Source organism: Carassius auratus, chromosome 2, assembly GCF_003368295.1.
Source record: "Carassius auratus strain Wakin chromosome 2, ASM336829v1, whole genome shotgun sequence".
In the NCBI taxonomy this organism is placed as follows: Eukaryota; Metazoa; Chordata; class Actinopteri; order Cypriniformes; family Cyprinidae; genus Carassius; species Carassius auratus.
The window spans coordinates 29810090-29825213 of NC_039244.1; the positions used below are offsets into that span (position 1 = coordinate 29810090).

General features: G+C 37.2%; 1 protein-coding gene across 1 annotated transcript in view; it reads right to left on the minus strand.

Moving 5' to 3' along the window:
* The window catches only part of LOC113039892 (parathyroid hormone/parathyroid hormone-related peptide receptor-like), an 83874-nt gene extending 71110 nt beyond the window's left edge, over positions 1-12764 (minus strand). Inside the window, exons 1-2 of the mRNA XM_026198047.1 lie at positions 11984-12764; positions 11749-11881 (exon numbers count right to left, since the gene is read on the minus strand). Coding sequence (XP_026053832.1) covers positions 11749-11881; positions 11984-12057 — 207 coding nt within the window. The 5' untranslated portion in view covers positions 12058-12764. The remainder of the gene's footprint in view (positions 1-11748; positions 11882-11983) is intronic.
* Positions 12765-15124: the final 2360 nt, after the last annotated feature.

A 15124-nucleotide genomic window follows, 5' to 3' on the forward strand; every position in this document is an offset into this window, starting at 1 on the left:
TTTTACATTGTAATAACATTTCACAATATATCTTTCACCAAATATTTCACCTAAATATTAATTAGTAGTCTAGAAACATATTAAAGCTTTTATAGTAACTTGTGTGTCTTGAAAATTTTCTAAAGAAAGCTGATCTGACGTCAAAGTAAAATGCATTCCTTTTTTTACTCCCACAATATATCCATGGCATGATCTAGGGTGGGACTCTATTTTGTCGATCAGGAAATGAACAGATTATGAAAAATTGTTCGCTGCAATCTAGGATGGAGCTACATGGTTGGAAGCTTTAAAAATAAGAGGGATCTCTTACTTTGTTTATCTTTGTGTGTGTCAGTGAGAATCTGTGTGGAGGAATCCAGATTGTGCAGCATTTACAGCACATGGTCTCTGCATATATTAGCCAGCAGTCACAAGGGCGCGGGGCACTGGATAAATGAACCCCAGTGTTTCACTACATCACGCTCACACTCAGTGACTCAACATACTTTAATCACAAACCTTCACTCACAGACCTGGAGAGCAGACAGCAGCACAACCCTACAATAATTATTCATGGTCTCACTGAGAAACAATAGTTGCCCTATCACCCTGCATTACAAAACCCACCGCACAGGTCTGCCTTCCTCAGAAAAGATAGGCATACTACAGTACAAAACTTGTCAGTTTTGTCAAACACAAAAGCTAGAAAGAAGCAAGCATAAATAACTCAAGAGGTAATCTGTGCTAGTGTCATGCCAAGAGCATTATGCTGCCCGGTTTTTGCATTCAAGGCATTTCTGCTATCTGAATATTGAATCACTTAGTATTTCTCCCGAGCGGTATTGCGTCTCCAGGCTGAAAATCTAGAGCTGTGAACTGCATACTTACAAACTCCCATAAGCCCCTGAGGTTTGCAATGAAACTAATAAAGGTCCTTTTAGGAATCCCCCGCCCAAGCCCCTCTTCACAGAAATCTTTGCCAAGAGTTTGGTGCCGCCTGGTGAAAAGGCTGTATACCTCCCACACCTCAGATCCACGGTGCCTGATAGATATCATTTGATGAATTCTTCTTGCTACTAGAGTAGGAAATAAAGGTGGAGAAGCCAAAGTTAATGGCTGTGAATTTTCACATGGTAACACTACTCTGTCATCCTGGGAGTTGTGGAATGCAGAGATGCCTGGAATTCAGGGGCTGGGACATTGAGAGGCGAATGCAGGAAAGAAGACAACATTCACAGGGGATTGAGTCAGACTGACAGTCAAATTATGCCATTCTGTCTGAACTATCATGAGCGTGATCTACTGAACGCTCGGTGCAGAGATAACTACATCAGTGTTTTGGCAGCTCTGGCTATTAACAAGAAACATGGGTACCAACAGATTATTCCACTTAGTGACATATATTACTGGAACTAACTTAAGAAAGCTTTCTAAAGTATATCTCTGTCAAGTGCTTTTTATGCTTTTTAAATTTCTGGTTTTGAATTGCACTATGCAGTAAAATTAAAACTCACAAAGTGCCAAATGTGAGTAAAATTAAGTAATCTGATGTGCTGTGCAGTGATCTTTTCACATGAGCTGCACATGATAACAGTGCTTCCAGTGTCTCATTTAAAGTACATGCTGCTGAAAGTCAAAGCTGAGAGGATGCGAACACTAGTATTACCACTAGTGGTTGAAACAACATAATAAAAACACACACAAGTCTAATCCAAATGTTTAATGTCATGCTTGTTACCATCTATTTACATCAGTTTATCTCCAGCTGGTCACATTAATGCACTTGTTAGCAAGTGAAATTGCAGATTTAAAACATAATGACTTCACCCTAGGATGTAAAATTGTGCATTGTGCATTTTTCAGTGAAACATTTGTCTTTCTGTGGCTTTAATAAATCTGTTTATTAATTTACAAAGTATGGTTCAGTACTTCTTTATATATAATAAAGCAATATTTTAGTTTTCGTTCAGTATCCATTTTATCCATTGATTCATTGGTTTCGACTTGTGTGGTCCTGTGTCATATCGGTAAAACCAGTCGACCTCTAATAAAAACCTTTGAGAATTAGATTTAGTTTGTAATACACCAAATGATAGCCAGCAAAGAGACGGCTAGAATTCTCTAAGGATTGTCAACGAATCATGACATATTTCCTTAGTATCTAAAAAGACTATCCTCTTCACACAATCCTTCTCTACATATCCCTTTGAATCCTGTCATCTGCCCACATATGGCACAAATCATCCCAACCAGGCACAGAAGGAAAAAATGCTAGATTCCTTTCAATATCAGGTCTATGCAAAAGCATAGCAAAAAGTCAACCGCCTCTTACTTTCTGAGATAATGGTCCCACTGTCTTGGCTGTGTGGATTTTGTGTTTTCATGCCATTTTCACACTAGGTTCAATTGCATGGGCTGAACCTGAGCTCAATTGCACCATCCTCCTCCTGCCCCTACAGATCTCTTTTCACATTGTAGTTCTGGGTAAGAGCCATCGTATGTTTGCATCATCATCATGAGCAGCACTGTGAAAACTAGTGGCAGCTGTTTCGTACTAGGGCTTTCAAACGATTCAAACTTTTAATCGAATTAATTACATGATGTGCTGATTAATTAATCACAAATTAACCCACATCAATTTGGGCTTAAAAATTAATCGTCATTATAGTGTAAAATGAGAAAAACTTTGAATAGACATTACAAAAAAAAAAAACTGCCCACCGCTCCGGGTGTGTGTTCACGGTGTGTGTGTGTGTGTTCACTTCGGATGGGTTAAATACAGAGCACGATTTCTGAGTATGGGTCACTATACTTGGCTGAATTTCACTTCACTTTCTTTCACTTTCGTTACGGCAGAGATTGAGGCTACAATGTGGCTTTTGTTTTCAAAAGCTGCATCTTAAGGCCAAAGTATGTTACGGTTTTTACGCATATGTGAGGGTCCGCATACAGTATACAAATTTCTTCACTAGAATAGTACATGCATAATCTGATTTTTGTGCTTTGTACATGCAGGTTGCACACGCGCATTGACTCAGTTTTGCATTAATTAGTTGTTCCACAAGGTGGCAACACTAAAAAACGGAACAACAACAAAATAGTGCAGACTGCAACAACAACACATAGCTGTATTGACAAGTGCTTGTGTGAAATAGTTATGAGTTATGATTTAGTTTAAAGAGTACAAAGACATTTTTATCGGTCATAACTTTTGAGAAAAATTGGCGCACACACAAAGATGAAACTTTTTAGAGCATGTATAGACCTCCAGCATTTGCGGACACCTCAAATGGACTATAATTGTGCGTTTATGGTTGCATATGCATAAAAAAGTATACTTGGGCTTTTAAGTGGCGTTCAGGTATATTTACAAAGACTCTTCAGAGGTGGAATGAATGCATTTACACTGCAATTAGAATTGCATAAACAATGCAAAAATGAATGCATATTAATGTATATATATATATATATATATATATGTGTGTGTGTGTGTGTGTGTGTGTGTGTGTGTGTGTGTGTGTGTGTGTGTGTGTGTGATTTTTTTTATGATGTGATACTCTAAATATACACCTTCTGCTGTGGCTTTGTTTAGAGCTACTTTCAATGGCAAAATTTATCAAAAACAGACAATCACTCAATCAGTCAACATTTGTTTATACAGCCCAACACTCAAGGTGAACGAACCAAAGTGCTTTCCAATAAAAAAGAAAACACAGAAAATACAGAAAAATGTCACAACAATTGCAATTGACAATATTGTGTCTAAAATGAAACACAACATTGCACTTCACTTCTGTATGTCAGAATGGATTTGACTTATACTAACTGCCTGAGAAAACATTCTGTCTGTAAGTTTTCAGTCTACTATAATTTCCTCAAATATTTTTGATATATTTTCATTATTCACTAACTGGCTATAAACTGGATGCCCAAAAATCAGTATCAGTAGCCAGCATGGAGACATCAGTATATAATGCATAAACGAAATGCATGAGTCCCTTTACTCATGGCTCAGCACATCATGGACTCCATCCAAAACTCTGACAGGCAAAATGCTTCTCGTTGAAATATTTGTGCTAGCTGTGTCACCTATTTAGTTTGCTGTAAAACTGGCATTGAGTTACTTACACTCCAACATTCTTTGAGTGGAAAACGTGGGGGGAAAATCTTTGCAAAGGTCAAGGGAAGTCAAGTAAACAACATTTCCCTCAGTCAAATACTGCCATCGTATTGCCTTGCCACGCTAGTGAAACTGAGGCCTTAACTATTAACACGAGAGTTATGAGATCTGAGTCATGAACTGCTGCCAATAAGCGCTGTGCAAATTTGGAATATTTCTCTAATTGTCTCTATCATCCAGAAAGAAATATAGCACTTTCAATTGAGCTATATTTCTTTCCAGTTACTTTTATCCATAGCAAGACATTTTTAGGAATGTTGACTCCTTAGTGGGTGTAAGCTTTGTGCTCACAGATATTAGTCTTCTTGTTGTGTTCTAAGGTTTAATGTGTTGAAGGCAGAGAGGATAGCAACCTTCAAAACTCCCTTTAAACCCAATGGAAACATAACCATGCAGTGATCCCCAATCACAGGCAGTGTTTCTTAGGCCTGATGTATTGTACTGTATACACGTATTGAATGCTGTTTGTGACACAACAGTGTATACTAACATGTATTAAGGTATACATGAATGCTTGGTTGAAAGTTCAGCATTTCCGAATCGAGTTTGGACTCCATGACTCTATGATGCCGAGAGTAATCTCAAAAAGCAGAGCCTCTGTTCTTTCTTTTGTAACATATTGAATGTTCAGAAATTCAAAATATTGTATTGTATGGCTGCCAACTTTAATTTAAAAAAAAAATGTTTGCAGGGAAAGAGTTAAGAGGAGAAATTATAGCATGTCATGAAGCTGCTATATCAAGAAATACTCTGTCCTATCCCAGTTTAATATGTAGCATCAGTTATAAATGAGCCATTGGTAGGCTGATTTCCTGACTGCGGTGCTTTCAAAACATTGCTCAGTTTGTTTGACCATCCGACCAGTACAACACTGAACATTGGCTCAACCAATGGTGAGAGTTTGAGGCAGGAGTTTCTGTTTGTCTGACCAATGGAGGATGGTGGGAGTGTACAGGAGACCTGTTTAATAACAGTTAGTTCATCACTACACAGATATGCCAAGATTCAACTGCCTACAATGGCACAGTGTCCTAAAAGTGTCCTGCTAAATGCAATTGAAGCTATGCATCATGACAAACACCATTACTTTACAACAGACACACAGTTTTCTCCAATGAAGTGCTTGCACGGTTACAAGGCATGCATTCAGGAGGGGGAAAAAGTCTGATTACAATCATGATAATTTGTCTCCTAGTAATAGATGCACACATGGAAGGGTCAATCAGTGGGAAATCTTCCTGAAGGTCAAAACTGTCATAGTAACCGCTGATAAATTAAAGCGATTTGAACTGTCAATTTTGCTGAAGCACATGCTGAACACTGTAAGAGTAGATCAGACTTCAGTGTTAGTTTGGTGTGAAGAGCTGAAGAATAAATACGAAGGGTTTAAACCCAAAGCGGATCAATCTGTTCACTGTCTGTTTGTGTAGCTGCAAAGATTCAGTTCACGTGAACTCAAGCCAGTTGTTTTAGACCATATGTCTGGAAAAGATAGCTAGGGTTTTGGGGGTGGGGTGGGGAGGGGGATCTATGGGAGGTAACATTTTTTGAATCTGTTCTGCATACTGTATAAGACACTTATGAGTGAAAAGACTAAAGATGAAACATAAAAAGTGCATTGACTTCTGTTGCTGTAAAAAGGTTTTGAAACGGCACAGTGGCTTCAAAGCTAATGCATTCATTCAAATAGTGTACATGTAAAGGTTTAAAAAAAAAAACAATACCACAGCATGACTTATTCTTTTCATTTAACAAATGCAAATGTTAGTTTTTTTTTTTTTTTTTTTTAATTGCGACTGCTGGTGTATCCAAGAATATGCTGATGTTTTACATTTTTCCTTGTTGCATTTATCTCAAAACCCTCTTTTGAAGAATATAGTACAAATCAATTAATCATTTGTTCAAAGGCAACTTAATTAAAAATAAAGGCATACTTCTTCGGGTACAACACATTCTCAGCACATGTGCTTCAGTTTTAAAAACAAAATAACGGCAGTTTAATGGTGTGTAGTGAAGCTGGTATCTGTATCTGTTACAATGTCACATTCTGTACAAACTAAATGAAAAGTCCATTTTAAAAATCAATTCTGGGTAACACTTTACAGTACGGTTTCATTTGTTAACATTAGTTTATTAGTAATATTAGTTAACATGAACAGCTTTTATTCTATAGTTAACGTTAAGTTCAAGTTTACTAATACAATAAGAAAATTAAAAGTTGTGCCCACCACTCTTTGAATACCACTGAAAAATATAGCTTTTGAAAGTGATGTAAAACACACTGAAAACATTTCCAATCCTCTGTTGTTCATTTGTGCCAGCAGTCAAATAGTTGACCGGTTTATCATCAGATTATCAGATTTGATGACACACTATGGTGCAAACGCTGACAAATGACTGAAAAGCTGATGTGGAGGATGTCCTAATGTGTTCACTTTAATGAACGAGGCTTTGCCTGCACATTAGCTACAGGACTTCTTCAAGAAAGCCATTGTAGGAAATCAGCATGCAACATATCTGATTATTTAGCAACTTCACATACTTGCTGCAAATTAGAAACTGCAACATGGCTGTTTGATATTTTAATTGAGTTTACACTCAATTCACTTTATAGGCTCATGCCATACTAATTTTAGCTCTTTATCAGGCTTATCTGTTATTCAGCATGAACAAGGAGTGACTGCATCTACAGAATATTTTTTCTATTATTCTTTTGATTTTGCAGTTCATTTTGAAGTCATTATCGGTGCTGTTCCAAATAAGGCATTCAGCTTCAGTCACATTCCTAGGATAGATTTATCTGCCAGCATGAAGCACTCATTTTAAGCTGTCAGTAATTAATAATTAATAAATAATTAAGTTCAGTTAGATCAAATTAACCTAACACAGAATCGAATCTAAAGTTGATTATAGAATGAGTATGGAATTATATGAAATATATATATATATATAATATATATATATTGATACATAAATCATACAAGAGCTGGATCTTATCCCAATATTATGATTATTATGTGCACATGAAGTGCCACGGTATTTTCAGTATCGTAGTTTATTAAATTTGGCATGAAATTAAAATTTACTCTATCAATTTTTTAAGTGCATGTTATTGCTCTTATTTAAAACAATTCATCCATGCAAATGGTGATTTATTAATTTATTTACTCATTCATTAATTCTCTCTGGTGATAGGGAGAAAAGAAAAAAACCCGCTTTACATTTATTTTTCTTTTCTTTTAATTTGTTACACTCCGATGCACTTCACAATCTGTTGCTACTTCTGTTTCATCGCGACTTGCAGCTCAGGCATTGACCTTTATTATTTATGCACAGTATTGGAATAAGACCATCCAGACAGGATATGAGATGAAAAGCAATAGAATGAAACAATGCAGGAATCTCAAGATGTGTTTTTCAAAGATAAACTCCTTTTAACTTGACAAAGAATCAGAGAAATGCTGGAAAATGGAAACCTCTGTCTGGTCTTACCAAATATTGAATTTTACAAGGCATAGGTTTAAATTATTTACCATTATATGTAACAACTAATTCAAATGATATTTTTGGACATATTCACATAGTCACTCAACTTAATTTTCATGTTATGTGACTAAATAATGTCTATTGGAAGCCATTGGTTAAATGAAATGCTATATTTCCCTCAGCAGTGTTTGAGATAGCGGCTCATTTAGTTGCTGGCATCCTCTGACTTCAATAGTATAGTTTTCTATAGGAGTCAATGGCTACCAGCAACTTTTTGGTTTCCACCATTCTTTAAAATATCTCCTTCTGTGTTCAACAGAAGAAAGAAAGTCATACAGGTTTCAAACAACTTGAAGGTGAATAAATGATGACTGAATTCTATTTTTTGGGGTTTATTATTCTTTAAAAGTACAGTTGTACAGTTCAAAGATAAGCTGAAATGGTGGAATCATATATAAATACTGTATAGTTCTTGCCTACATTTAAAATAAAAAATTTGATTTTTATTATTATTTTCTTGTGCACCAAAAGTAGCCATATTTTAACTCTAAATAGCTTTACCATTACACAGCTACAGTTACATAGATTCACTTAGTGAGTTATGAATTCTGAGTCTTGCTCCTACACATGCATGTTCACTGATCGACTATAATTACATTTAATTATAATAATTAATTACATTCATAATTACATTCATCTCACCTCATGCATTGAGTAAAAATGCATCATGATCCTTTATTACTGACATTTTGGCTAAATAAGAATCCTGGGTGTTAGGTCACAATATTTGTCTCAATGACAACAGAGTATAGTGTCCTGACTGTTGTTCTGTGAACAAATATGCATGCAGCTGAATGACAACTCAGTCATACGCCAGACATTAGTTGCATGCCATGGTTTCTGAAAAGTTGAATTTCCTTTTTAATAAATGGAGGAACATAGTGAGTCACTCCATCCAGACAACATTTTGTATAACAAGGCATGCTGGGTGACCCACTGAGAATTGTGTTTGAATGTGACTGTAACTGAGTGGTTCACCTTAAGAGCATCCACAACTAGAAGTTTGCCCTTTAAAACTGGGCTGCAAGAGCATTCAGAATGATGCACTTGGACGATTGTATATTCCACACAAAGGAGGAAATTGTGAAGTTTATCGTCAAATATCAGAAGTTCTGGCCATTTGATCACTGTTACCGTTCCACTGAGACAACTGATCATGATACTGAACAGTACTGTTTGATTTCAGTTATGCACTGAATACATGCTGGAACTGGTTGTGCTAGAGTGGTCTCCAATCACTAATTTAATCAGTCAGTGAATGAAATGAAATGAAATGCAATTAATTTAACAACAGTGTGTTGCATCTAGGATAACACATCATTCTGTTGAAAAGACATGGATTCGCTTTGCAAAACCAGTACTTAAAAATATATCAATACATGCAAATAACTATAAGATCAACAAAATACAGTATCAGTGAAAGTTCCTGCTGGAAAATCAGTGTAATATAAATGAGTCAGTGTAGTATAAATATCTTAATATTTTACAAAATCACATTTTAGCAACAAGTTAGATCCGTGTAAAGCAGCCAGTGCAAAGTTGGGTCTGAAGAAAATCACACTGGTTCTTGAAAAAAGAAAAAGGAAAAAGCCATATATAGCAAACACACAGACTTGTTCTACTAAGCAACCATTTAAAACACCAATAGCAACCACCTAGCAAAGCAATGTCCTAAAAAGGACTCGTAACACCTTAGCAACAAAAAAGAAACACCCTGACAATCCCCCTAAAACAAGCTCCACTTACATTATCTACAGTAAATGAAAAAATCCAGTTTGTTTACAGTACTTCTAGGCACTTTTCAAATAAGCTCTACTTATCACATACAGCATCTGATGCAATTTGGAGCAATTCCAAAGTATCTGACCTAGCATTTTTTTTTTTTTTATTCTAACATAGTCCAACATAATTAAGCTGTGGCTTCCTTAAATGGCAAATCTGATGGTTGACCAGATTATGTACGTCTCCTCTGAAGATTAAAAAACCTGCTACAGCAATTTTGGAAAATGTGTTTGGAAATATCAAATGCACAATCCATACGATTGCACACAACCTGTTTTCACTCCCAAAGCCTCAAAAACTGAAGCACGGTCAATCACATGTAGTGTTATTATTAACATGCTAAAGTTACCCCTAGGTTTCGATATATTGACAAACTAGTAACTTTCAACTTTTGGTGTCAATACACTGATACAGTACAGTATTTGCAGTAGATGGAGTGTAAAATTGTATAAATATTTAGGGTATGATTTTTAATTTTACAGGCAATACAGAAGGTCGGTTGCCTGGGGTCGTCTGTGGGGAAACATTCTTTGACATCCATTGACAAATTGTGATCATCACACCAGCATACCACAAAAACATGCAGTTGGACAAGGACCTCGTCTTTTTAAAATGCAAAGCACAATGATGGTGACAACCAAAAACAATTTGAAGAAAGCTTACAAGATAATATTTCAGTCACCAAAAGAAAAAAAAAAGATAGATGGGTTAAATTGACAGTGACAACAAACACAGCGTAAACAGGCGCAGTAAACAGTCAAATGTAAAATGCATCGTAATCTGCTAAATTGCATTCATATCACATAGCATCGCTGGTTTATGGAATACCATATTACTATCCACAGATTTTTTTTTACTTTCCTAAAGCGTACTGAAGTTGTTGCAAATGCACAAAATAAGCACAAAATCATTACGTTGTGCCTATCTGAGATGTTTTCTGTGTATAAAGTACTCTTTGGATGACAGAAACAGTGCTTCAGTTGGCAAAGTCTTGTACTGTATTCTCAAGAATAATCTGGGCAATGTATTAATGAATTAATAAGTGTTTTTATGTGAGCGGCTGACATTGAATTTCAAGCACTCTATTGACAAAAATCTAATTTAACCATCAATCGTACAGTAAAATTATTATACAACATTACACTATGACCTCATATTAATGTGATGTATTTGTACTTTGAGTGATTTCTTTGTCACATTCAGCTGAACTTTAGGTGATTAGAAATAAAAGGTGGTTAAAAACAGTTAGACACTTATTAAATATACACTATTCTTTATGCATTAACACAGATTTTGACTTAATGTTGATGCTTATTAATTCATATTTCTTGTAAATTTATTTTGTGATGTTTGTAGTGGTTATGTAGTTTTAATACTGTCACTATTGGTGGTTCCTATTTTTTAGGATCTTGCTAGGGGCCCCAAAAACCCAAGGGCCATCATCTGATGCATAAGGCAAGCACCTAAAAGCAATGGAGTTCCTAGAGATATTTGAATAGCGACGCACAAGGCACTGGACCATGCTTCTGCTGTCGATGCCTTGTGTGTTAGTTAATATGAAATAGCCTTTACAGTGATGATGCGTAGACATGTAATGATCTTGCTTGTAGTATGAAACAAAGCAGAGCCTTCTGTTCTTGCTGTGACAAATTGCAGCTTTCACCACGGAGTGGCTTTAATTATACAGCGCACATCTGACTATGTGAAGTTCTTAAAAAGCAACATACTTTACCTGCCACTTCACTGTGAGTGAACATCCATCACCATTGTATCAGGAGTTCCTTTTTTATTTAATAAGGGCACTCTACCAAGCCATAAAGAGTCACTGCTGTGAATATATACACATACAATATGTATAAAGCCTTAATACTACAACTAGCCTAATATATTTAGCTCTGTATCAAACCCTGATGAATTCTGAGTGTGAGTATCATAAGGTTTTGTTGATGTGTCATGAGGTCTTGCACTCAAGCTTTCAACAGTAAATTGGGTTTATATTGTATTGACTCTGTCTTTGGTTTGAGGTTGTTTATATGAATCACTAAGCATAACCAATATATATATATAGGCCTATATAAAAAATAAAAATCACCATTGTGTTCGTCTCTCTTCAGTAATAAGAGTTAGAAGGTAAGTCAGGTAGGTATCAGTAAGCGCTTTAAAAGAAGACAGAATAAATTGGCATTCATTTAATTACAAAGAAAGAAAGAAAGAAAGAAAGAAAGAAAGAAAGAAAGAAAGAAAGAAAGAAAGAAACTTACCAAACCATAGACGAAACTCAGCAAGGTGCCGCAAAAGACAAAACCCAAAGTGATCACGATCAGCGTGGCTCCCATCCCGACAATTTCACGCAAATTGATGTGAGCTTGAATGGGATTTCTGTGATGTTTGCGTCTGTTAAAGCGCAGTCAAAGAGCCAGTCATTTCTCTGCTGTCCGCTTCCCTCCCATTACATCGTTTGCTTGTAAAATTATGAATATTTCCTCACGGCTTTACCTTGTCACAGATCTGCAGCTCGATTCAAACTGTTCCCAGTCTCTCTCTCCCGCTCGCGTTTTATTTCTCTGCATCTGTCTGCCTTTTTTCTGAAATTACATCCACATGTCAGAACTATTTATGTCCTGCTCCTTCTGCGGTAGGAAGTTCAAATGATTCTTTGTGGAGTAGAAACCGACGCTTTATTTTTAGATCTTTAAATTTCGTTTTCACAATAAAGCGGTGTCCCTCATCATGCTCAACTTTCCTTTTTCTCTCAGGACATCAAAAACGGCAGAAGTATCGGCTAAACAGTTTTGACGAAGATGGAGCTACGTGGTAAATCTGACCGAGATACACAGTGAAGACACTAAAGAAAATAGTCGGCTTTTTCGATTCAGTTCAACACCGTCTGCACAGAGTTCAAGCGCAAATATTGTGTTCAGTGAAATATGTCACTTCGCAGTAAACTGAAAACATGTATCATGTTTCGTTGGGCACTTAAAAATAATAATAATAAAACGTAAAGTTTCTATCTATTACTACACTAATGTTCGCTTTAGTTGTGAAGCAGATGTGAATCTGACAGATGCATTAAGGCGACGAAGTAACTGTGACAAATTAATGGGATTTGTTAAAAAAAAAAAAAAAAAAAAGATTCCTACGTTTACTTCACAACTAACGTCAGGTCGCCGCTGAAGAAAACCAGTGTTGCTTTTAAGATCATTTTTACGCAAGTTTAGAGTTGTCCTCATTGACAAAAAGGCTCCAGACAGCACCCGTCGGTAACCCTCACTGAGCCTCTGAGTGTAGTAGCAAAGGTATCGCTGACAGGCGTGAAGGAGTTTGATTGGCTTAGGGGGGAAAAGCGTGGGATTTGATTGGCTAGCGGTCTCTGGGGTTTTATTACACCCCGACTCGCGCTTCCCGCCCCTTTTGCACAAACTGCGCTTTCAGTGCTGTGCTTTATGTTGGCAGGGGAGTGTTTCTTAGCGGTCCGCGTCGACGACACCCGATGAAGTTATGCAAATACAACGCTGGGTAAAATTTGGATTTTAATTTGCGCTGGCTTCTGAAATCCGTTTTTTAGCAAGGGTTTTAAGATTTGCTTTTTCATTAGCCTATATCCATTCCTTTACAGTCACTTATTAGCCTATAACATATTGATTTACTCACCTTGCTTAAAAGCATTTTTATTATTATTTATACTTTTATTTGACAAACACCTTTTCTTAGAATGAAAAGAATAAGTTGCATTTCGAGATGAGTGCTAAAGGCTAAAATAATATATTAGCATATTTCTTCTTTTTCTTAACTTAAGGTAACGTTCGTTGGCCCTACTGGAAATGAGCTAGACCTACAAGTAGCTATTACTTGTATATATTATGATATCAATAGATTAATCTGTTATCTGTCAGAACACATATGGAAGGGCTTGGTTTCAAAACTCAATATTATGTCAAACACATTAAAAATAGTAAGTGCCAAGAATATTACATGACAATACACTTTTTAACATAATTGTACCATTTCATTTTTCACTTTTTTCTTTACAAATTATGACATTATAATTCACATATATATTTAGAAACACAAATATATAAGTAGCACTTCATTTTAAGGGGTCTTTGTTGCACGTTACATGTACTTACTATTATAATAACAATTAATTATGCATAATTACATGCAAGCCAAGTGCAAATTCTAAACATAGTGGGTAGCTACATGCAGTTCATTAATATAATTCAGTACTTATATGTATGATTATGTCACAGGCCGGAGCGGACCACCAATTCAATGGGTCTCGCTCCTCCCTCTAACTTCCACCTCGAGGAGGTCCCACAACACCCCAATGAATGGACGGAAAACCAAGATTAAAATGTAACAATTTTATTTGTTTAAAAGTTTGGGGAAAGGGGTAAGGAAACTTTAAAACTAATGATGACTCGAACTATTCTTTATCCACAAATACGGATTCCAGTCTCAAGAACACTCCTCTTCAGCCCTTCCTCGACAACACTCCACTTCAGCCCTTAATTTCCCGCCGACTCCACTCCAGGTAAGTTTAAAGCAAGAGCTAGGCAGTTGACGTGCAGGGGTTCTAGCTCTCAAATAAGTACAGTGTTCAATACACAGGTGGGTATTCACAGGGCTGGGCTTGTTAATGTGAAGAGGTTCTTGCTCTTAGGTAAGTACAGCGTTCAATACACAGGTAAGTATTCACAGGGCTGGGCTGTTGGCGTGCAGAGGTTCTAGCTCTCAGGGAAGTACAGTGTTCGATACACAGGTGGATATTCACAGGGCTGAGCTGTTAGCGTGCAGGGGTTCTAGCTCTCAATGTAAGTACAGTGTTCCATACACAGGTGGGTATTCACAGGGCTGAGCTGTTAGCGTGCAGGGGTTCTAGCTCTCAGGTAAGTACAGTGTTCGATACACAGGTAAGTATTCACAGGGCTGAGCTGTTAGCGTGCAGGGGTTCTAGCTCTCAATGTAAGTACAGTGTTCCATACACAGGTAAGTATTCACAGGGCTGAGCTGTTAGCGTGCAGGGGTTCTAGCTCTCAATGTAAGTACAGTGTTCCATACACAGGTGGGTATTCACAGGGCTGAGCTGTTAGCGTGCAGGGGTTCTAGCTCTCAGGTAAGTACAGTGTTCGATACACAGGTAAGTATTCACAGGGCTGAGCTGTTAGCGTGCAGGGGTTCTAGCTCTCAATGTAAGTACAGTGTTCCATACACAGGTAAGTATTCACAGGGCTGAGCTGTTAGCGTGCAGGGGTTCTAGCTCTCAATGTAAGTACAGTGTTCCATACACAGGTGAGTATTCACGGGGCTGGGCTGTTAATGCGCTACTCACCACTGAAGATATTCAGAGGTCTGTATTCCAAGCAGATACGGGTTTAGTCGATGACTGACGGCTGGTGGGCCTTACAGATGAAACTGCAAACAATACTGGGCTTCCCGCCCAGCTTGACAAGGGGGCACACGGGGGAGGATCGGCTGTTGTCCTTCGCTTCCCTTGTCAAATAAACAGCACAGGCGACACGCACAAGGCCGGTGGTTGCCGACAGGGCCAAGGACACAACGTCACATGGATAAAAAAAGGATAAGGCTTTGATTTAAAAGCTTACAAGGATTGCTGCGTGGGCAACGACATCCAAC